This window comes from Tupaia chinensis, unplaced genomic scaffold (assembly GCF_000334495.1).
Source record: "Tupaia chinensis unplaced genomic scaffold, TupChi_1.0 Scaffold000484_1, whole genome shotgun sequence".
Taxonomy (NCBI): domain Eukaryota; kingdom Metazoa; phylum Chordata; class Mammalia; order Scandentia; family Tupaiidae; genus Tupaia; species Tupaia belangeri.
The window spans coordinates 2,715,669-2,740,501 of record NW_006159996.1 but is presented as its reverse complement, the minus strand read 5'-3'; the positions used below and the strand labels follow the sequence as shown (position 1 = coordinate 2,740,501).

The window sequence follows — 24,833 nt, the reverse complement described above, 5'->3', positions numbered from 1 at the left end:
CAGGAGAGGTGAGTGTTACATTTCCTGCATATCCTTCCAAAGTATTTTTCCCATAGTGTATCAGATTAAAATTTTTTAAAGAATTATTTTATTTAACTTTATTTATTTATTTTAATTTGACCAGAGAGGGACAGAGCAAGAGAGAAAGAAAGTGAGAAGGAAAGCTCCCAGGTCCAGGACTTGAACCATGGTCAGTCATGTGGAAGTCCAGCACCCTTAACCACCACGCCACCTGCCCACCCCAATGTACCAGATTTTTGTAAGTGTCCATTTCTCCCTTCCATAAATGTGAGCATACAACATACCATGTTCTTTGCCTTGTTCTTTTTCTTCATTGTGAAGATCATATGAATAAACAAAGAGGTTTCTGATAGCTATGTAGAATTTCATCATAAGGACATACAATAATTTATTTAATCAGAACTATTATTTTCTAAAGTAAACCTACTGTCCATCCAATTTTCCATTTGATATTAGGTTATAAAACATCTACAACTCTCCTAGGCCTTTAAAACCTGTACCTGATTCTGGAATATATTCCTAATGCCAGCATCTGAGTATGTTTGACACAGTTTCAGGTCAACTGAGCATTTCTAAATTAGATGTTAGGGCTTTGTTATTTCAAATAATTTCTCACCAGTTACAAGTTGTCCCTCAATATTCACTTGTTACTTTCTCTTTTCTCTCCCCAAGTCCGCTAATCGCATCACGTCACATTCCAGTTTGCTTATCGTTCCATAACTTCCTATGACCACAAAGCCAAGTAGAAACCAAACTCTCCATTTTAAGTTGAATTATGACATATTTCACAATCTATTAGCACAATTTCTAGTTACCAGAAGACACTAATTTGTGTAGCCATGGGCATTCATGAATTTTGTATTCATTTACACAAGGAACAAAAGTGTTGCATGTGTTTTACACACAAAATATTTTCTCCCATATCAGATCATCCCAAAGCTATGTAGTGGCAGAGCCAAGAGCAATCCACATGGGCAGAAACAAGGTCAACTTACTAAGTAGCAGGAATCACAGCAATTCAGAATCAAAGTTACTGAACCTTTGAGAGAGACTCATGTGATGAAAAAATAAGACCCCCAAAAGTTATGTCTTCCTTTGAAATCAAGAAGGGTCCCAATAGTGATGCCAGGATAGGCAATTTATAAATTAATAAATGACTCCTACAGTGTACCAAATATAAGCAAAACAAAATAGGCAATAGTTTGGGTAATCATAGTGCGCCAAAGGAATCACACATAGCAATTATCAGTTTATTGAGAAAATATCCCTGCTAAATTTATATCTAAACTGTAAATTAATATATTTCCAGTATTCATAAATTACTATTGTTTAGTTACTATCATAGAAAACACTCTTTTTTTTAGAGAGAGATTTTTGCTAAAGGTTGTGTGTGTGTGTGTGCGCTCACCACAGAGACAGAGAGACACAGATACAGAAAGTGAGAAGTCACCCCCACCCCAGGCGGTGGCCACACTGCAATCTTTTCCATTCACCTTTTGGGTTTTGGAGCATGCACGCACACACGCCCAGTGTGAGTTTTAAGCTGCTGGGTCTGGGACTTGAACTGTGCTCGACTACGTGGAAGTCCAGCAATGTAACCATGATGCCATCTGCTGGTCTTAGAAAATACTCTTTCAAAGAAACAAAAGTAAACTGAGCCACAGATCCTTGGTGAGGCATGCATGCATAAGCAAACTTAAAAAAATACTCAGTCCAGATGAAAGGATATTGTAAATATGAGTTTACACAATTGCCCTCACAGGCCTACTCTATTCTTCCAGTAACGCCTGAAGGAAAATGGCATCGAAAGAAGTGAGGTGCTTTAAAAGTCAATTCAATTAAATCAAGTAAATCAAGGAATTCCGGCTGAAGCCACAACTGACTAAAGACCAGAAAGGATAGGTAATAACCAACTTTTCATTTAATAAACACTGTATTGTTTTAAGAATTATTTAAAATTTTTCATTATTATTATTATTTAATTTGTGATGGGGCACATGTGCTCACCAGAGAGAAACAAAGAGAGAGAGAAGGAAAATGAGAATTCATGTTGCCAGACCTGGGAGTCCAAGCACGTCAGCCATGTGGGAGTCCAGTGCCCTAGCCACTACGCCACCTGCTGTCCCATAAACATTGTATTTTTGAAAGTTTCTTTCTTTCTTTCACGACACAGAGAAACAAGAACTCTCAGCAGTCTCATGCTGTGATTGCTACCCCTCCCCCAACTCTCAGACTTCCTGGAAAATGGGCCCAACATCAGCCTTCAGAGTTGGACTGCGGAATGGAAACTGAGAACGTCCACATGGACCCAGCATCGCTTGAGCAGGATCAGTACTGTGCCACTGAGCTGCTCATATTAAACATCACTAGGTACAGAAGGATCATCTGTCTCTTCCCTTTTAAACAACAGGATATTAAACAAGAAGTACATTTCTTTGTTATAGTTTATATCTTATACGATTAGAGACATTTACACAGCTCTGTGCGTCTTTCAGTCTGGTAAGGTCTATTATAAGATTGACTCACCTGGAGAAGATTAGGGTCTCCTTTTGTTTCAAGTAAATCCTGAGTTACAAGAAGAGGCTCGCTTTTCTCGCAGCTCTCCTGGCTGATGAGCGTGTCCGCGTAGTTGGGCTGGGGGAAGATCAGGTTCCGTGAGTCCGCGGTGAGGGAGACCTCGTGGGAATAGGTCTGCAGGAAAGCCCGCACCCCGTCCACGCCCACGAAGTGTGAGGCCGGCACACTTGTCAACCTGCCACTTGCAGCCTGGAGCAGGCGTGATGAGTGCCAGCGCCGCAGCCTGAGCGCCAGCAGCACAATGACAAAGGCCAGGAAGACGCAGGAGACCGTGGCAATAGCCACCACCAGGTACAGGGTAAGGCCTGAGTCATCCTGGTCAGCTGAAGGCTTGAGGCTGCCCAAGTCGGCCAGGACATCAGGAATACTGTCAGCTATGGCCACAGTGAGCGTGACAGTGGCCGAGAGAGGGGGCTGGCCATGGTCCTGGACGGCCACCACCAGGCTCTCCTTTAGCGCGCCTCAGCAGGGCCCGCGCTGTGCGCACCTCCCCCGTGTGCAGCCCCACCATAAACAGCCCTGGCTCACTGGCCTTGAGCAGGCGGTAGGACAGCCAGGCATTCTGGCCTGAGTCTTTGTCCACCGCCACCACCTTGGTCACCAGGTATCCGGGCTCTGCAGAGCGGGGCGCCAACTCCACACCAGTAGAGCCATCAGTAGGGAGGGCGGGGTACAGGATCTCAGGCACATTGTCATTCTGGTCCAGCACAAACAGGTTCAGGGACACATTGCTGCTGAGTGGTGGGTCCCCACTGTCGCTAGCTGTCACCAGCAGCTGCAGGTCTCTAAATTGTTCATAATCGAAGGAGCGCAGTGCATACAAGACACCAGTATTGGAGTTAATGGAGACATAAGAGGATAGAGGTGCACCCTGGAAACTGTCCTCAGCCAAGGAGTAAGTGACTCTGGCATTGTCACCACTGTCAGGGTCCTGGGCACTCAGGGATAAGATGGAGGCTCCTCTGGGGTTGTTTTCAGGAATGTAGGCAGAGTAGGAGGGATGAGGGAAGGTCGGGGGGTTGTCATTGATGTCCACCACATGCAAGAAGATGTGAGTTTCTGTAGACAGAGGAGGAGTTCCCTGGTCAGTGGCAGTAACTGTGATGTTGTATTCTGAGACTTCTTCCCTGTCCAGAGTTCTGTGTGTCAACAACCGGTGATAATTTCCATAGGTTTTTTCAAGTGTGAATGGTATGTCATCCGGAATTGAACACATGACAAGGCCATTATTTCCTGAGTCACTGTCATGCACATTGAAAAGTGCAATTACTGTACCCGGGGAAGAAGTTTCTTGGATTGAGTTGGAAAGAGATGTAACTGTGACTTCTGGAGCATTGTCGTTTACATCCAGAACTGTCACCAGCACCTTGCTTCTGGCTCGAAGACCAGGTCCGTCATGTGCTTCTACGTCGATGTCATAGAATCCAGAATCCTCATAATCTAGATCGCCCAGTACTGTGATGTCACCAGTCAGAGAATCCAAATGGAATAGCTGGGATATTTTGTCTCTTACTTTCCGGAAAGAATATGTCACTTCTCCGTTGGCTCCTTCATCTGGATCAGTGGCTTTTATGTTGAGTAGCCTGGTGCCCACTGGCACATTCTCCTGCACACTCACGTGGTACTCAGGACGAGTGAATACCGGAGCATTATCATTGGTATCCACAAGTGTTATGTGGATCCTGGCGGTGCCAGAGAGAACCGGGTGGCCTCCATCGAAGGCAGTGAGGACCAGGTGGTGAGCTGCTTCTTCCTCCCGATCCAGGGCCTGCTCCAGCACCAGCTCGGGGTACTTAATCCCATCAGATCCGCTTTGCACGTCAAGAGAGAAGTGACCATTCGTGCTGAGTTGGTAACCCTGCAGGGAGTTTACCCCCACATCCAGATCAAAAGCTTCAGGGAGAGGAAATCTTGTCCCAGGATTTTCACTTTCAGAGACTTTTATTTCTCTCTGTTCCGTCCCAAAGCTGGGTGCATTATCATTAACATCGATGATTTCCACTTCTACTCCAAAAATCTTCACTTTGTCCTCTAGGAGAATCTCCAGGTTTGCCACACACTTTGGAGATCTGTCACAGAGCTCCTCCCGGTCTATCCTGCCCGCGGTGACCAAGCTGCCGCTTCGCGGGTTCAGATCAAAGAGCTGCGTCCTACCTCGGGAGACGATGCGGACTCCGCGCTCCGCCAGCTCCCGGGGCTCCAGTCCCAAGTCCTTGGCGATATTGCCCACGAAGGAGCCCTTGTCCAGCTCCTCCGGCACCGAGTAGCGGATCTGTTCGGTCCGGATTTCCCACAGAGACCCCAGGAGAACGCTGATTCCGACCAGCCAGCTGCAGTGTGGGCGATGAAGACGAGCCGCCATTGCAGCCCCGCCACAGAGTCTGCGCTTCTGTTTTCTCTCTGGGGAGGTCCGAGGAGCCCTAGGATCTTCAGAATCCAAGATAACCAGCCTTCACCGTTGGATATCAGAGCTTTCAGGAGCTCAGGCTGAAGATGTCATAAAGCTCCAGAGTCAGTGCTTTATACTGCTGAAATCTTGTGGTTCGGGTTAAATTCCTGGTTGTCTTTTTTCCCCTCATTGGTGAACAGCGACACTCAGAGCCCTAACTCGTTACTGCAATTTATTCTTGGCAAATTCTTAGAAGTATCATTTTTGTACACACTTTCCATTCCTAACTTCATTTTTCTCAAGAGAAGAAAAGTTGCATTCCTTTGGGTTGATTTGCAGTAAAAATTCAGGGATGATCCAAATTTGCCTTACAGTAAACTTCAAAAATTTTCTATTTTCTTTGAGGAAAAAGTTAGTTTGGGGGCTAAGACTGTTCTTGACCTCTTTTCAGTGTTTGTGTTCATCCCCACAGCCTATTCTCAGTGCAGTGTACTGTGTGAGAGACAGTGATCCCTCCTAGGAACAAGGGTAGCATTGAAGAATGGAGGGGAGGGAAAATGAAAAGACAATGACCAGCGAGGGGGGGGCTCTAGTCCCAACCTAGTGAGTTTTCCTACATGTGTTGACCCTTTAGACTTGGGGTAAATTTTCCTTTTTTTTTTTTTTGCAAGAATAATACCTACTATTCAAGAGATACTCTTACTCCTGCGCAAACAGGCTTGGAAACCATGATCACAGGTTTGGGAAGAGAACTTACTCATTAATTTTGTGTGCAGTGGATTAGGCCACAAGCTATGCCCATGACTATCTTGTTCACAATGTGTCCTTCATCTTTAGCACAGCACCATGTATAAGTAGGCACTCAACAGATATTTATTCACTGTTTGGTAAAAAAAAGTGCAATGCAAATGCAAAGCTGAAAACCATGGATAAATAACCCTGATCTTAAGAACAAATCATAGCGAGAAAAAGAAAAGTTAGACTAAAGTACCGTACAGAATAAATAATATTTCAATGTGTTTTATATGATATACTCAGTTTTATTTGATGATTATTTATTTTTTTATTTTATTTTTCCCCCTTTTAAAATTTGTTATAGGGCAAGTGCACTTGCCAGAGAGAATAAGTGAGAAAGTGCCTCCAGAGAGGATGGCCATAGCACAATCCCTTCTCCCCTCGAGAGTTTGGGCACTCACAGAGATGCCAGGCATGTGTTTTCAAGCCACTGGGTGCAGAACTGGGACTGCACAGTCAGCCATAGGGGATCCAGATGCCTCAACCATCACACCACATGGCTGGCCCTACTTGACCATCATTTTCAAGCTTACTTTAACTTGAGTTTCAGAAATAGTTAATAAAAGGAAATATTTTCGTAGTTGTATATGCATTATCATGACATGTTTCATGGCTTTTTTATTCAGGAATACTTCTTAGTAACTTACAAATCTGAGAAAAATTTAGATAAAGCAGTAAATTGCTAGTTCTATAGATTATTCCTCACTTAAAAATCAGTGTTTAGGAATGACTCGCACATTTTAATGATCTACACCAATCCATTAACCATCCAAGATTTCTAAATCTTCAGGCCTTCAGAGAATAGATTAAATGTGTTTTTCACTATGGTCAAAGGACTCATAAGTTGCTGTGAAATGGTAAGATTAAATGAGATACTTTGGGAATAAACTCGATGATACGCAAAAAGAAATCTCAAATGTTTGTAGATTTGACTCCCTTCTCAGAAACGTACAGTGCAGAAACAGTAAGAGATATGGGAAAAGCTTCATAAACAAAAATGCTTATTACATCTCTCTTATAGTAGTGACCAAATAAAAAGAGCACACAAATACAGAAAGAATGGTTAGAAAATTACGAAGCATCTTTAATTATGAAGTGGAATAACACTGACCTAATATTAATGATTCAAATGTAAAATTTGACCACTTTCGCTACTTGTGATGTAAGGAAGAAGTGTTAAAGCTTAATTATTGGAGGGTTGTATTAATATGCATATTACAGCCAAAGGTAAACAACTAGAATGTAATTGATAAACTTTTGACTTGGGCAGAAATAACTATCAATACATTTATAAAGAATTAAACATAGGATTACTTGACCAAAAAAAGAGTATGATACATCAACTGAGAAATTGTACACTCACTAAGTGAGGTAACATGCAGAAAATAGCTCCTTTTTTTTTTTTTTTTTTTTTCTATAGGGCGTGTGCGCTCGCCACACAGAGAGAGAGAGAGACAGACGCTCGCCAGACAGAGAAAGACAGAGAGACAGAAAGTGAGAAATCACCCCTCATGGGGGAAAGCCACGCCACAATCCCCTCTCCTCCATTCTCCTCTCGAGATCTTGGCAAGCACGCACACGTGCCTGGCATGAGTTTAAGCTGCTGGGTCGGGACTCGAACTGCAGTTGACCACGTTGGAGTCCGGTGACATAGCCATTATGCTAACTGCTGGTCTCGAAAATAGCTCTCTTTAGCAAGATTTGCAAACCATACAGAAATGCCAACAATCAATATTGAAAATCAGAAATCGTAATTGCCAAGATTATTGAGCAGCGAAGGACTGTATCTCCACTCACCCAATACACAAGACCATCCTTCACTAGATCCCATCCCAAGAACAATTTTAAATAATCACAATTAATTATGCACGATTAAAAAAAAAGTAAAACATAACATTGAAACAGGTTTGGAGAAACTTACCTGAGTGGAAAAAGAAGAGCCGTAAGAGATTTGGGGAGCTTCGTCACTGGCACATGCGACAGTAGAAGAGTCATCACACAAGAGATCCTGGGGGGGAGCCATTTCTGGTGCCTTGCTGAGGAAATTAAACTCTGCAGAATGCGTGGCAACGCACAGGTTGTAGGAATAGGGCAATGTCCCTTCGCTGTAGTTGGGAGGAACAACGGGTCCAGACTTTGAACAGAGACCAGATTGAAAGCAGCCCTCTCTGGTGAGGCTGGAGGAACTTCGCAGGCGCAGGGCGACCGCCAGAATCACCGCGAGCAGGAAGAGCACAGAGATCAGGGCCAGGGCCACCACCAGGTAGAACTGCAGCTCGGCCTGGGGGTCAGAGGGCGCAGGACTATCGCCCAGGTCTGGCAGTACCTCTTGCAGGCTATCAGCGAAGACCAGGTGCAGCGTGGCGGTGGCGGAGAGGGGTGGCCGCCCTCCATCTCGCACAGCCACCAACAGGCGCTGTCGGGCCGCGTCAGGCTGAAGAGTCCTGGGTCGCTGGCCTGCAGCACGTGGTAGGACAGCCAGGCATTGTGTCCGGAGTCAGCGTCCACCGCCACCACCTTGGTGACCAGGTAGCCGGGTTCCGCCGCCCGAGGCACCATATCGAAGAGCGCGGAGCCGTCGGGTCCCAGCGCGGGGTACAGCACCCGCGGCGCGTTGTCGTTGAGGTCGCCCACCAACAAGCGCAGGCTCACGTTGGCGCTGAGCGCGGGCGAGCCCTGGTCTCGAGCCTGCAGCGTCAGCTGGAAAGTTCTCAGTTGCTCATAGTCGAAGGCGCGCTGCGCAAATACCACTCCACTGTGCGAGCTCACCGACACGTAGGACGACAGCTCTTTTGGATCTAGGTCGCTTGCTATGATGGAATAGGAAACGCTTCCGTTGGGCCCCAAGTCGGGGTCAGAGGCGCTGACCTGCGCTATGGAAATGCCAGGGGAATTGTTCTCTGCCACGTGGACTATGTAGGAGGCCTGGTGGAAAATAGGTGCATTGTCATTGACGTCAGCGATATGCAGGGTGATGCTTGTCCTGGAAGAGAGGGGTGGCTTGCCCCTATCGATGGCTGTGATGGTGACATTGTACTCTGCAGTCTCCTCCCGGTTTAACCTTCTGTCAATCACCAGCTTGTAATAATTCTTGGAAGTGGATTCTAATTTAAAGGGAACTGCTTCCTGAATATGGCAAGTCACAAGACCATTTTGCCCAGAATCCTGGTCCTGCACTTTAATGAGGGCTATTATGGTTCCTAACTCTGAGTCCTCTGGAATCTGGTTAGTAGATGACATGAAAGTCACCTCTGGGGCATTGTCATTCTCATCAACAATTTCGATCTGAACATTACAGTGAGCCGTGTGCACACCTCCATCCCTGGCCTCTACACCCAACATATATCTACTTGTCTCTTCAAAATCCAAAGTACCATTGGTTGTGATGGCGCCAGTATTTGGATTGAGAATGAAAATGAGGCTGGTACTTGTTGGGGCATTGAGGAAGGCATAAGTGATCTCTGCATTAACGCCCTCATCTTGGTCTGTGGCCATCACCTGCAGCGCGAAAGTTCCCTGGGGCACGTTTTCTCGGAGGCTGACTCTGTAGATGTCCTGGCTGAACACAGGAGCATTATCATTGGCATCAGTGACTTGGATCTGAATCTGGGTGGTGCCGCTTAGAGGGGGGTCCCCGCCATCCACAGCAGTCAGTATTAAGCGATGGGAGGTCTGATGTTCTCTGTCTAGAGGTTTTTCCAGCAGTAATTCTGGATATTTACTTCCATCAGGACTTTCCTTGGTTGACAGAGAGAAGTATTGATTGGAGTTGATAGTATACATCTTCAGTGAATTCGCTTCTACATCTGCATCTTGTGCAGAATCCAGGGGAAATTTTACTCCCGGCAAGGCTGACTCACAGATTTCTAAGTCAATGCTTTTTGCAATGAAATGTGGTGCATTGTCATTAATATCTTGGATTTTAACAGTCACGTGGAAAACACTCATTGGATTTTCAGTGAAGGTTTCGAATTCTAGAGCACACTCAGCTTTCCTTGCACAAATCTTCTCTCGATCTATCCTGCCGCTCACCAACAAATCCCCGCTCTCTGCACTAACGTTGAAATAATCCTCTACACTGACCCGCAGTTTTCGGACTGGCAATTCCTGAACACTAAGCCCCAGATCCTTGGCTAGGTTCCCCACTCGGGAACCCTTGGCCAGCTCCTCAGGAATCGAGTAGTAGATCTGCTGGGAGATGGCCCCGCAGAACAAAGACAGCAAGAAGGGAAACAGTACCTGATTTTTCATCGTTCCGTTTCTCTGGCGCTCCCTGGGATTTCTTGAATTCTCTCAGAAGCTTCTTTTCAAGATTTCTCTGGTATGTTTTTTTAAAAAATCACCAACAGCATCCCCAAGTTTTGTGATTTGAGGTAGGGCGTATTAGTTAGGTGCCTGAGGGTGCACAAGAAAAACATTTGCGTTCCTGTGTGTGCTGGCAAAGCCGGAAAACACTGCAGACTATGGCAGAATTGAAAGCCTCTTTCTTCCCTTTGGCCAACAGCGACACCCAGAGGTTGTCTTGGAACACTGCATATTGCTAACTCGTGCAAACTCAGGGGCAACAACTCTAGTCTATTTAATTTGTCCTAATTTGCTGGAAAGAACCAGATATTCACATTTGCCGCTTAAAGTTGATATTTTCTTGTTTGCCACCATCTCATAAGAGTCGTCATCATTTCACATTCTTTTTTCTCCATTAGAAAACTCACAAGGCATGCAGTCATGTTTTCAGTTTTGACGGCAAACATATCTTCAATGACTTCTGTTGGCATGACCGATGCATCCAAATATGTCGATGGATATTTATTGATATTTTTAGTAGGTTATGAACCTTACAGTTCTAAAATTCACTGGAATAACTTCCCTTATTTAGTACTTAAAAGCTCTGCATATATACATTATCAATTCAGTGGACTTTTCAAGAAGCATCTTCACAAAAAAAGAAGTCAAAGCTCTTTATAATGTATTGCTCTTCTTCATAAAACATAATCTTCCCAATTAAGTAAAGTAGAGCTTGAAGTTTTGTTAAAGGGACCAACTTAGTATTTGGTGCATGGTTTTATAAAGTTGACTCTTGTGCAAGCCATATTTATTTTCATGAAACCAGTGGTTCTTTTCTTTATGAATGTATATATAATACTCTGTAATGTCATTTTTTAGCTCCAGCCAATTTACATAATTAATAACGGAATTAAGTTTGACTTGATCACTAGTAAATCTTGGAGAGATATTGAGAATTTTTAGATTACTCCATCTTAGAACTTATCCTATAATCCTTGAACCGTCTTGGGTAACTCAGAGGAATGAATCCCTTTATTACAAATGCACTATCACGTTAGATGACAACGCAATAATTTATTCTTTTTTAAAAAATATTTTTATTTAGCCTTATTTATTTATTTAATTTGACCAGAGAGGAATAGAGTGAGAGAGTGAGAGAAAGTGAGAAAGCAAGCCACCAGGTCCAGGATTCGAACCATGGTCGACCATGTGGGAGTCCAGCACCCCTAACTACCACACCACCTGCCAGCCCTACAACGCAATGATTTATTCTATTTCATAGTGTTCACTCATACTCATTTTCTACTCTGATCATAACAGACTGTTAACCTGTTTTCTTAAGACCCCCCCTTCCCTATGTCATGACTTTGAGTTTTTCAGTCCTTTTATGAATTTATCCTTCTTTGTAATGATTCTTGCTATCCACAAGGAAAAAAGAAAAAACATTTTTTCTAAGAATTAAAAAAATTCAACTTTATTTATTTTAATTTGGCCAGAGAGGGACAGAATGAGAGAGAAAGAGAAAATGAGAAAGCAAGCTGCCAGATCCAGGATTTGAACTGCAGTTGGCCATGTGGGAGTCCAGCACCCTTAACCACCACACCACCTGCCGACCCCAGAAAAAAATCTTTTTAATGAAAATAGGATGTCTGAACAAGGTGGAAATTGAACTGCCTTTGTACTTTCAGTGTATTTTTAGGACACACGTGTCGGTTATGTTTCATGTAGGATTATCAGAAATGTCTCATTGACCATCTAAATTCCCCCTAACCCTTTTCTCCTTATATGTAAAGTAGTACTATAAAGATTTTTTCCTAAAAAGGAAAGGCCTAAGGGTGTGTCTTTTTAGTTTTGTTAAATTCTGGGATGTGATTGGATGGTTGAGTGAGAAGACACCTTTCTCTGTTAATTTATTTTGTGCAGGCCCTGTGTTTTACACATTTGAATGTGCCTTCTCCTACTAAGTGGGAGATTAGTCCCTTGGTTTGATTTTTAATGAGTTCTATTTTGGTCTAATTTTGGATGCCACTGTTAAAGTGATAATTCACAAATTTCTGAGTGGGTCAACAATTCCTAGCCCAAGCAAGTGAAAGAACACGGTCAGGACTCCTATTCCATCGTTACAGTGAATAGTCCGGATGGTCCGGAAATATTCTGCAGAGGCTTGAGACATACATTTTACATCTTAAAAATCCTTTCAAAGGACAAAGAATGGCACTCCAAGGTCCATGACAGTTTAGGCAAGTGAATTTTCTCTTCAGACCAAAGGCCAAAGTCAATATGAACACACAGACACCACACACACGTACATTTTAGACACTATAGGTAAAACCATCTGACCAACCTCTACTTTTTTATTTTACAATTTGTATGTCATTGAGATGAAAACAGTGTGGTCTGGCTTGGAGAGAGTCAAATATAATTTTATGGAAGCACAAAACACCTTGTCTTCTTAGATTTTTTTTTTTACTAGTTTGTATTAGGATTGGCAAAGTAGGCTGCAGTAATGAACTTCACATGGCAGAAATAAAATGTAAAAGTCCTATTTATCACAGACGGGCAGACAGAAAATAGACGGAGCAGTCACAATCCAAAGAGTGACTTAGAGATCTGGGAACTCACGCAATAGCAATTAGCACTTCCTCCGGGAAGTAACAGAAGTTACATTCACACACAGGGTACTGGCCAGAGCTGGTCACCTGGACCCAGGAGAGGCACAGATGTATAGAAAACAGGACCAGTGAATAACTCATTGCATTGTTACTCAAATGTGTTAAACTTTTAAAATAACTTCATCAGCATAACTGTTCCTTATAATAGTCAAATAAACAAACTCACCTGGAGAAGCTTGGGGTCTCCTTTGTTTTCAAGTAAATCTTGAGACAACAGGAGAGGCTCGCTTTTCTCGCAGCTCTCCTGGCTGATGAGCGTGTCTGCGTAGTTGGGCTGGGGGAAAGGTGACTCTTCCGTGAGTCTGCTGTGAGGGAGACCTCGTGGGAATAGGTCTGCAGGAAAGCCCGCACCCCGTCCACGCCCACGAAGTGTGAAGTGGGCATGCCCGCCAGTCCACCTCCCGCAGCCTGGAGCAGGCGTGATGAGTGCCAGCGCCGCAGCCTGAGCGCCAGGAGCACAATGACAAAGGCCAGAAAGACGCAGGAGACCACAGCCACAGCCACCACCAGGTACAGCGTGAGGCCTGAGTCACCCGGGTCAGCAAGGGTCTTGATGCTGCCCAGGTCAGCCAGAACGTCAGGAATGCTGTCTGCCACAGCCACGGTAAGCGTGACAGTAGCGGAGAGAGGAGGCTGACCATGATCCTGGACGGCCACCACCAGGCTCTGCTTGAGCGCGTCTCTGTCCAGCAGGGCCCGCGCTGTGCGCACCTCGCCCGTGTGCAGCCCCACCATAAACAGCCCGGGCTCGCTGGCCTTGAGCAGGCGGTAGGACAGCCAGGCGTTCTGGCCTGAGTCTTTGTCCACTGCCACCACCTTGGTCACCAGGTAGCCGGGCTCTGCAGAGCGGGGCGCCAGCTCTACGCCGGTGGAATCGTCTGTGGGGAGACCAGGATACAAGACCTCGGGGGCGTTATCGTTCTGGTCCAGCACGAACAGTCTCAGTGACACGTTGCTGCTGAGTGGAGGGTCCCCGCTATCACTGGCTGTCACCAGTAGTTGCAGGTCTCTAAATTGTTCGTAGTCAAAGGAGCGCAGTGCGTACAGTACGCCGGTGTTGGAGTTGATGGAGATATAGGAGGATAGAGGCGCCCCCTGGAGGGTGTCTTCCGTCAGTGAATAAGTGATGCGGGCGTTGTCGTCGCTGTCTGGGTCCTGGGCCTTCACGGAGAAGATGGAGGCTCCTCTGGGATTGTTTTCAGGAATGTAGGCAGAGTAAGAGGAGTGGGAGAAGGAGGGAGGGTTGTCATTAATGTCTGCCACCTGCAGAGTAATGTGAGTCTCCGTGGACAGGGGCGGACTTCCCCTATCTGTGGCTCTCAGGCTGATGTTATATTCTGACATCTCTTCCCGGTCCAGAGATCTGGCGGTCACCAAGCGATAATATTGGCCTACTGATTTTTCTAAACGAAATGGTAGATTTTCTGGGATAAAAACTGTGACCTGGCCATTCTGCCCAGAATCTCGGTCATGTACGTTGATGAGAGCAATTTCTCTTCCTGCCGTTGCTTCTTCCAGGACTGAGCCTGTGAGAGAAGTAATTGTAATTTCGGGGGCATTGTCATTCACATCCAGAACTGTGACTAGAATCTTGGCTATTGAAAAAAGACCTGGCCCATCTTGTGCTTCTATTTTAATTTCATAGAACATAGCATCCTCATAATCTAGACTTTTTAATATTGTTATGTCTCCAGTCTTTGGGTTGAGATGGAAAACCTGAGCGATTTTCCCAGGCATTTTATCTAGAATATAGGACACTTGTGCATTGAATCCTTCATCAGGGTCTGTGGCATTGACCGTGAGCAGCCGGGTGCCCACTGGCACACTCTCCAGAACACTTACACTGTACTCGGGCTGAGTAAACACTGGTGGGTTGTCATTTGCATCCAGAACTATAACTCTGATGCCCAAGTTGCCAGAACGGACAGGGTCACCGCCATCAGTGGCAACAAGGACCAACTGGTGAACTTCTTTTTCCTCACGGTCCAGGGCCCTTTCCAGCACCAGTTCTGGGTACTTGGCCCCATCAGAGATGCTGTTTACAGTCAGGGAGAAGTAGTCATTGGAGCTGAGCTTGTAGTTCTGCAAGGAGTTCATGCCCACATCTGGGTCAAATGCAGTTTTCAGTGGAAATCGGGTTCCAGGAACTGTTAATTCACTAATTTTTATTTCTAATTCTTCTATTGGAAACTTAGGAGCATTATCATTAATATCTTTAATTTCTATTTCTACTTCAAAAATTTTCAATTTGTCTTCAACCAAGATGTTAAAACTCACCAGACACCGCGCGCTCTGAGCGCAGAGCTCCTCCCGGTCTATCCTGCCCGCGGTGACCAAGCTGCCGCTTCGCGGGTTCAGAGCGAAAAGCTGCGTCCTACCTCGGGAGACGATGCGGACTCCGCGCTGCGCCAGCTCCGGGGGCTCCAGCCCCAGGTCCTATTTTTATTTCTAATTCTTCTATTGGAAACTTAGGAGCATTATCATTAATATCTTTAATTTCTATTTCTACTTCAAAAATTTTCAATTTGTCTTCAACCAAGATGTTAAAACTCACCAGACACCGCGCGCTCTGAGCGCAGAGCTCCTCCCGGTCTATCCTGCCCGCGGTGACCAAGCTGCCGCTTCGCGGGTTCAGAGCGAAAAGCTGCGTCCTACCTCGGGAGACGATGCGGACTCCGCGCTGCGCCAGCTCCGGGGGCTCCAGCCCCAGGTCCTGGGCGATGTTGCCCACGAAGGAGCCTTTGTCCAGCTCCTCCGATACCGAGTAGCGGATCTGCCCGGATCCGGTCTCACACATCGTTCCTAGGAGAGCGCACAGCAGAGCCAGTCCTCTGCCATTTCGGAATCTCAGACGATTGGTCATTTCCTTTTTGGAGAATTAATACTTTCTTTGAATTCTGTTCCGATTTCGCACAACGGACTCCACTCTTACTTTCTCAAGAAATTAGGTCTATTGTGGGCCTAATTTATAGGTCACAGCGCCGGTCGATTCATGGGGCGAACTTGATAGCCGCTCGGATTTTCAGAGTCGGATTCGCCGGTTCTCTGCGTTTTAGGAGCGAGGAAATGGAGGACTAGCTCTCGGCGGCGTTTTTCTTGAGTGGTCAACAGCGACGCTCAGAGGCCTAACGGTTTACTGCACTCTATCCGACAAACCGAGTTAAATTAGTTTTCAGTTTCCCAACACCCGAGATGCTTTTAGTTAGAGGTAACGGGACTGGTGCTGATTTTCTATCACTTAATTGATACACGTTAACAATGGGACTTTAAGTTATCTTCCTTGGGAATCCACACACTAAGCGTAACACTACCAATATTGTCGCAAACATGGTGGAGTTACTGTTTCAAAATGTTCAGTTTAAGAACCACACTGAAATATCACCCACATGTAATTATAACTTATGTTTATTGAAGTCTGTCTTTGATAGCCTGGATCTTAGTTTCAGTACTTGTTGTTTAAAGGACTGATTAAACAAACACACAGCCGAGTGGCAGAAGTATGTTCATCTGGGGATTCAAGGTGCACAGTACAGAAACAGCCTCTTCCTTCACGGAGTTTATGAGAATGTAAAAGCAAGCAGTGCCTTGAGAGAACCACCATAATGGAAGAAGCCAGGTTGGATGGAGGATCCCCAACTTGGCCTTGGAGGTGAGTAAAGGCTTTCTCAGGAGATATGAGAGGAGTGGATCAGGGAAAAGGTCTGGACTTGAGAGAGAACAGCATGGCCATGTATCAGTGTGAGAGAGAAGTTAAAGACCTTCGGGGTACTGAAAGAAGTTCATTTTATTTAAATCTAAAGTGGGAGGATGTCTTTTAAAAAAACACAACTGAGGGGACCACCAGGTGGTGGGATGTCTTTTAAAAAAACACAACTGAGGGGAACCACCAGGTGGTGGGGGTGGTTAAGGTGCTAGACACTCCCACATGCCTGACCACTGTTCAAGTCCCAGACTTGATGACTTGGTTTCTCATTTTCTCTCTCTCTGGTCAAATTAAAATAAATGAATGACTAAATAAAATTAAATAAATAATTCTTTAAAAAAACACAACTGAAATGAAGAGATTAACTTTTAAAAAATTATTTAATTTTATTTATCATTATTACTATTTTTAATTTGTTACAGAACATGTAAACCCACCAGGCAGACAGACAGACAGACAGACAGACACACACACACACATACACACACAGGGGGAGAGAGAGAGAAAAAAAAAGTGAGAAAGCAAGCTGCCAGGTCTGGGATTCAAACTGTGGTCAGCCATGTAGGAGCTCCGCACCTTAACCAACACACCACCTGGTGGGCCCTAACTTTTGTTTTATATTACAGAATACTTTTCTCTGTATGTTTTCCTCTCCAAGCACAGAAATAAAAATAGAGTATCTTTGATATTTCAATCACAATGCATTTATTCTTGAGGGGTTACTACACATGCTGAAAAGGAACGTGTCTTTAATTTTCTTGTGTTGATATTTTATTGTTAACTTGTAAGTGCAGCTATCATGACATTACTCCACAGTGGGTTCCAATTTCACCTCACAGAGAACTGTGTAATATTAATAGACACAATGGAATACATTGCCCCAAATGTTGCCTTATCAGATGCCTTTAAATATAATAAATATCCCAGACACCTTAACCGCCATGCCACAGGCTGTCATAGCACCTTGAGAGATATACCATTAAATGTAAGACTCAATTAGTACATGATTACTTCCAAATCAAAACCAAAAAAAGATCCAGTTACACAGAATATTAGTGTGCTCATTCTTCTCTGTTATTAAGAACATAACCAACATATAAAAGTCAAGGCAGGAAGAGAAATGGGGAAGGCAAATGTGGTCATGGGGGGTAGTGGGGTTGGGTGAGTGGCTGGGAACACATTTAACAGCTGCTGTGAGTAGAAAATTTTGAGAGGAGAGTTGTGGAAAGAGGATCTTTAGGGGCAATGGTATACTATGGTCTCTGAAACCTTTGTATCTTTAAATGAAGGTAAATTGAGAATATGCATTATTTTCAAAATTAAAAAGGCAATATAGTTTCCAGATATGAGAAAAATAAAATTACACATGAAGAGAAATCTGTTTACTATTACTACTACTGTACTAATTTACTACACAGCAAGTGATGTCAGTCTTTTTCAAGGGACACATAACCTGTTTTGTTTTGTTTTGTTTTGATTGCCAGAGGGTGCATGCGCTAGCCAGAGAGACAAAGAGTGGGAGAGGGAGAAAGCACCCTTCAATGGGGTGTGGTCACCCTGTAATCTCTGTTTCATTCTGCCAGGATTTGGGGCACACATGAACACGTGCCTGATGTCAACTTGCAGGAGTAGGCCATCTGGGATCTGGCTCCCTTTTTTCTTTTTTTTTTTAAGAATTATTTTATTTAACTTTATTTATTATTATTATTTTCATTTTGATCAGAGAGACAGAAAAGAGAGACAGAAAAGAGAGAGAGGGAAAGTGAGAAAGCAAGCCAACACATCTGGGACTCGAACCATGGCTGGCCATGTGGAGGTCCAGTGCTTTTAACCACCACACCTGTTGGCCCAGTGGTCTGGCTCCCTTAACCACTAGGCCACAGGCTGATCCTAACATGTAGCTACTTCAGATACTAACATGATTTTTATTTTTGAAGTGCCAGAGGTTGTGTGCCTTCACTAGAGAGACAGACACAGAGAGAGAGAGAAAGGAGAAAGAGAGAGAGATAAAACACCCAATGGGGTGTGGTCACACCACAATCCGTTTTTCTCCATTTTTCCTTCTTGTCAGGACTTTGGGGATGGGTGTACACACAATGTTGTTGTTATTATTTTAAAAATTTGTTATAGGGCACATGCACTCACCAGAGAGAGACACACAGAGAGAGAAAGTGAGAAAACAGGACACCAGGACCAGGACTCAAACTGTGGTCAGCCATGTCGAAGTTCAGCACCTTAACCACCATGCCACCTGCTGCCTCTCCTTCCTTCCCCAGTGTGTTTTTCAAACTGCTGGGACTAGGATTGAAACTGTAATAGGTCCACGTAGTATCCAGCTTTCCGTACAGTTAACTGCCACACTACAAGGCTCATCCTAATCTGACTTGTTTGTTTTAGTTTGCTACAGAGTGCATGTGCTCATGAGAGAGAGAGAGAGAGAGAGAGAGAGAGAAATCGCCCCACAGTAGGGATGGCCACACTGCAATCCCTTCTCCTACATTCTCCCCTCAGGATTTTGAGCACAGACACACTTGTCCCCAGCATGATTTTCAAGCCACCTGGTCAAGACTCAAACCACTCAGCTGGCCACATGGGATCTAGCAGCCTTAAGCATCGTATTATCAGCTGACCGAACTTTATTTATTATTATTATTATTATTATTTATGATTATTATTATTATTATTATTATTAAATTTACTAGAGGGTATGTGCACTTGCTGGAGAGAGAGTGAGTGAGAAAACACCCGCCCATGGGGAACAGTCACACTACAATCCCTTCTTCTACATTTCTCCCCCACTTTTGAGATTTTGGGCATACACACACACACACACACACACACACACACACACATGGCTGGTGTGTTTCTCAAGCTGCAGCTCCTGGGACTCAAACCATGCAGTCGACCATGGGCTTTTAACTAAGCAGATAGCTTCCTGAAACATTATGAAGAATGTATGTTCGTACATTTCCATGTATTTAGTAGAAAAGGGCATACAAACAAAGGAAAACAAAGAACTTCACTACCCTTCTTCCTTCAGTTTGGCAGATGTGTGTATATACACATATATATACATATATATGCACATACACATAAATATACATACATATATATAAAACTATAGTTACCTATAATGGTGTGTGCACTTGCTGGAGAGACAGAGAGACCACACTACCTGCTGGTCCCATGCAGTGTTCTTTTGATGATCTAGTCTCACCTTCGCTTAAAAGTTTTGATTTAGGGGCCAGCAGGTGGCATGGTGTTAACGCTCTGGACTCCCACATGACTGACTGCAGTTCGAGTACTGGACCTGGTAGCTTTTTTTTTTTCCTCTCTCTCCTTCTCTTTCTCTCTCTCTCTCTCCCTGTCACAATCATACTCTAGCAAATTAGTAGCAAATTAGAAAAAATAATAAATAAAATTAAATATTTTTTAAAAAACCCTTTTTATTTTAATCATCGCATCATAATTTAGTCCCTCCTCTAACAGCCCGTGAACATTTAGAACTACCTAGAAATAATTCACCAGAACTAATTTCTCCAAAATTGAATACATCCTCAAGGAAACATGGGGGATAAAATACCAACAGTAATCAGTAGAGGCAGCTAGTTTTTTTTTTTTTTAAAGGTAAATATAAGTATTTTAGCTAAATAGTTATTAAGAATATTGTGGAAAAAATAGTTTACCTTAGAAAATGTTTCTTCTCCTTTATCTTCCAGTAGAGACTGGGGTGCTGATTCAAAATCCTTTTTCTCGCAGCTCTCCTGGCTGATGAGCGTGTCCGCGTAGTTGGGCTGGGGGAAGATCAGGTGGCTCTTCTCTTCCGAGAGTCCGCGGTGAGGGAGACCTCGTGGGAATAGGTCTGCAGGAAAGCCCGCACCCCGTCCACGCCCACGAAGTGCGAGGCCGGCATGCCTGCCAATCCGCTACCTGCAGCCTGGAGGAAGCGGGACTTGTGCCAGCGCCGCAGCCTGAGCGTCAGCAGCACAACCACGAAGGCCAGAAAGACGCAGGAGACCACAGCCCCAGCCACCACCAGGTACAGCGTGAGGTCTGAATCGTCTTGCTCAGCAGGGGTCTTGATGCTGCCCAGGTCAGCCAGGACATCAGGGATGTTGTCAGCTATGGCCACAGTGAGAGTGACTGTGGCCGAGAGAGGAGGCTGACCATGATCCTGGACGACCATCACCAGGTTCTGCTTGAGCGCGTCTCTGTCCAGCAGGGCCCGCGCTGTGCGTACCTCACCCGTGTGCAGCCCCACCGTGAAGAGTCCAGGCTCGCTGGCCTTGAGCAGGCGGTAGGACAGCCAGGCGTTCTGGCCTGAGTCTTTGTCTACTGCCACCACCTTGGTCACCAGGTATCCGGGCTCCGCAGAGCGGGGCGCCAGCTCCACACCAGTGGAACCATCTGTGGGGAAAGTGGGGTACAGGATCTCAGGTGCATTGTCATTCTGGTCCAGCACGAACAGGCTCAGTGACACGTTGCTACTGAGTGGAGGGGTCCCACTGTCCTGGGCCATCACCCATAGCTGCAGGTCTTGAAATTGTTCATAATCAAAGGAGCGCAGGGCGTAGAGGACCCCAGTGTCTGAATTGATGGAAATGTAAGAGGACAAGGGAGCCCCCTGGAGGGTGTCATCAGCCAGAGAGTATGTTACATGTGCATTGTTGCCACTGTCCGGATCATGGGCCATCACTGAAAAGATGGAGGCACCTCGGGGGTTGTTCTCGGGAACGTAGGCAGAGTAGGACTTGCGGGAGAAGGCTGGTGGGTTGTCGTTGATGTCTGCCACCTGCAGGAAAACATGAGCATCCATGGACAGAGAGGGGTTTCCCCCATCTTTAGCAGTCAGAGTGACATTATAAAAGGAAAACTGTTCCCTGTCAAGGGCTCTGGTTGTAACCAGTCGGTAATAATTGTCCACTGACCTTTCTAACTTGAAAGGAAGGTCCTCCTGGAGGGAACACGTGATAAAAGCATTCTGCCCGGAGTCTCTATCATGTACATTGAAAAGTGCAATTATGGTTCCTGGAGGAGAGTCTTCCGGAATTGAGCTGGTAGCAGATGTCATGTAAAATTCGGGGGCATTGTCATTCACATCCAGAACAGTGACAATAACCTTGGTTCTGGTCAGAAGGCCTGGCCCATCCTGAGCCTCAATATCAATCTCATGGAATTTAGCATCCTCATAATCTAGACCTCTTATGATCGTTAGATCGCCAGATGTCGACTTAAGCTCAAATACCTCTGCGGTTTCTCCAGGAGTTTTCTCGCGAAAATAAGCCACTTGAGCGTTGTATCCCTCATCTGCGTCAGTGGCGGTCACCGTGAGTATTCGGGTGCCTACAGGCACGTTCTCCGGAACACTTACACGGTACTCAGGCTGTGTGAAAACAGGCGCGTTGTCGTTGGCATCCAGGACCTTCACGCGAATGCGGGAGGTGCCAGATCGCACTGGATCGCCTCCGTCAGAAGCGGTGAGAACGAGATGGTGCACTGCCTCTTCCTCGCGGTCCAGAGAGCGCTCCAGCACCAGTTCTGGGTACTTGTTCCCATCTGCTCCGCTTCGCACGTCCAGGGAGAAGTGGTCACTAGGAGAGAGTTCGTACTTCTGGAGGGTGTTCTCTCCTACGTCCGCATCATGCGCACTCTTCAGAGGAATCCGAAATCCTGGCGTAGTCGTTTCACTGATTTTTAGCTCCAGTTCCTCTACTCCAAAGCGAGGGGCATTATCATTAATATCCGTTATTTCCACTTCCACTGAATAAATGGTCAATTTACCTTCCAGCAGTATGTTAAAACTCACCAGGCACCGCGCGCTCTGAGCGCAGAGCTCCTCCCGGTCTATCCTGTCCGCCGTGACCAAGCTGCCGCTTCGCGGGTTCAAGGCAAAGAGCTGCGTCCTACCTCGGGAGACGATGCGGACTCCGCGCTCTGCCAGTGCCAGGGGCTCCAAACCCAAGTCCTTGGCGATATTACCCACGAAGGAGGCTTTGTCCATCTCTTCTGGCACGGAATAGCGAATCTGCCCAGCTCCAGGCTCCCACAGGACCGCCGAAAGAAGGCACAACAGGACCAGCTTTTCGCGGGGTGGCAACTTTTGCAGAACCGCCATTTCCCTTCTGCTGCAGTTTTCTCCGAGTCAATTTCAGTATCCGGTGCGGGATTCCGATCTTTATTCCTCAGGGCTCGAGGTGACTAGCCTTCATGGGTCTCCGTGGGAAGAACTAACGGACTGCTAGACCGAGTTTCTTTGCCGCCCTGAAGCTTGCAGGCCAAACGTCCAGCCCTTTGTGAGTGGGAGCCGCGATGCTGGATTGGAAGGCTCGCTGCCTTTCGCTCCTTCGGTGGTCGACAGCGACGCTCAGAGGCCTAACGAATTTCTGCACCCGCTCAGGGAAACCCAAGTTATTTCTTGCTTATTCGCCTTGTCAGTTTCGGGTTGCCTTAACAAACCTTTTAACTCTAAGATATCATAGAAATACATCTTTCAAGGCAGGAATCTTTTTCTCAGAATTATTAAGAATTTGGTAAACGAATGTGACCTTGATAGCGGTTACTATGAAAATATTATTGAAGTCTCAAGGCATTTTTCAGTGCAGCTGCTGTCCTTGCTCCAGCTTCCACTCTTATTGTATATCGAGAGACAATAAGATTGCATTTTAAACAGCTCTATTTTCTTCTACGGGTCCATATTATGAATTTCTGAGTTTGTTAACTTTAAAACTTGCTTTAATTGACTGAGTTATCAGGCATTTCATTGGCTATATGTGCCTTAACTGAGGTCAGACACAAAAATAATGAACCAGATGAATGAAAGCCTGCTCTGAAGAAGCTTGCAGGATGCGACAGGGCTAGGAAAATAAAGAGAGTAACATAGTACAGGCTAATAACTGCTGTGACATCAGGTGACAAACACTGGCTGATGGGGGAATACATAGGAAGGGTATCCAGCCTGGATTTGGGGGTCAGGAAAGACCTTTTTCAGGATATGATTAAGGCTGAATCCTAAAAGGAAGGGAAAGATCAAGAAATAGGCTAGAATAGTATTCTAGAATTCAGTATATACCCTTTGTATTGAGAGGCAGCACGGAACATTGCAGAAACTGAAGGTGGGCTCTATGGATAAAGCTGGAGCAGGAAAGAGATTTTTTCATTATATTAGGAATCAGTCACTCGAAGTTATTTAAAGTCATCAAGCTCTTTTTCTGATATTTAGTGTTTTCTAAAAGTACAAAATATACGGTTGATTATCTTTTTAATAATGTATTATTTTAATGTACTTGTGTATAGCACATTTATTTCAAAAATAAATTCTGAAATATTTTACATACATATACAGACAAGTACAGGAAAATAATGTAACTGAAGTCTGTGCTTTTGTTAAGTTTTTATTATATAACTGAGTTCTGTGTACATAACATCTAACTCCATCAAATCTTAACATCTTGACATATTTGAGATCCACTTTTAAACTTTTTATTTTCACTTACAGAAAAGTCACAAAAACAGTATCAAAGGATTCCCACACATACTTCATCATATTACCCCACATTTTGATTTCATATTTCTCGCTCTGTCCTTACTGTTTCAGAGTACGTTGAAGACATGATGTTCCTTTACTTTTAAATACTTCAGTGCGTATTTCTTAAAATCAAGAACATTCCCTCATTACAGACATGCGATAAAAATCAATAGAGTGGAATTGGTTTAGTTCTATTATCTAATCTACATATCTTTTTAAAAAATAATTATTTTATTGGGACCAGCAGTTAGCGTAATGGCTATGTCGCTGTTCTCCCATGTAGTTGACCGCGGTTCAAATCCCGGAGCTGGTGGCTTAAACTCACGCCGGGCACATGTGCGTGTGTGCCCAAGATCCCAAGAGGAGAATGGAGGACAAGGGATTGCAGAGTGGCCATCCCCCCTGGGGGTGATTTCTTGCTTTCTATCTCTCTGTCTCTCTCTGTCTGACTGGCATGCACACACGCCCTATAGCAAAAAAACAAAACAACAAAAAAAACCTCCCCCCAAAAAATAAATAAAAAAGAGAGAGAGACAGAGAGATAGAAAGCAAGAAATCACCCCCAGGGGGGATGGCCACTCTGCAATCCCTTGTCCTCCATTCTCCTCTTGGGATCTTAGGCACACATACACACTCGCCCGGCATGAGTTTAAGTCTCCAGGTATGGGACTCAAACTGTGGTCAACTACATGGGAGTCCAGCAACATAGCCATTACGCTAACTGCTGGTCCCTCTCTGTCTTTCTGGTGAGTGCACACACCCTATAGCAAAAACCTCTAAAAATTATTTTATTTAACTTTATTTATTACTATTATTTTTTTTTTCAGTCTGATCAGACAGCGGGGGGGGGGGGGGGGGGGGGAAAAA

General features: G+C 44.9%; 4 protein-coding genes across 4 annotated transcripts; all 4 read right to left on the bottom strand.

The window, feature by feature from the left end:
- Positions 1 to 2,481: 2,481 nt before the first annotated feature.
- On the bottom strand, positions 2,482 to 5,197 carry LOC102477332 (protocadherin gamma-A4). Its single transcript, XM_027774859.1, is given in 2 exon segments — positions 2,482 to 3,055; positions 3,057 to 5,197. Coding segments are annotated over 2 exon segments (2,478 nt in total). The 5' UTR covers positions 4,961 to 5,197.
- A 1,363-nt stretch (positions 5,198 to 6,560) lies between these two features.
- LOC102494106 (protocadherin gamma-B1) lies at positions 6,561 to 10,249 on the bottom strand. Its single transcript, XM_006172195.3, is given in 3 exon segments — positions 6,561 to 6,629; positions 7,704 to 8,212; positions 8,215 to 10,249. Coding segments are annotated over 3 exon segments (2,397 nt in total). The 5' UTR covers positions 10,034 to 10,249.
- Positions 10,250 to 12,839: 2,590 nt separating this feature from the next.
- Positions 12,840 to 15,829, bottom strand: LOC102476095 (protocadherin gamma-A3). Its single transcript, XM_006172192.2, is given in 4 exon segments — positions 12,840 to 12,889; positions 12,892 to 13,023; positions 13,026 to 15,116; positions 15,394 to 15,829. Coding segments are annotated over 4 exon segments (2,481 nt in total). The 5' UTR covers positions 15,602 to 15,829.
- A 4,217-nt stretch (positions 15,830 to 20,046) lies between these two features.
- On the bottom strand, positions 20,047 to 22,720 carry LOC102476517 (protocadherin gamma-A2). The gene is given in 2 exon segments (XM_027774858.1): positions 20,047 to 20,265; positions 20,268 to 22,720. Coding segments are annotated over 2 exon segments (2,508 nt in total). The 5' UTR covers positions 22,557 to 22,720.
- Between the last annotated feature and the right edge of the window lie 2,113 nt (positions 22,721 to 24,833).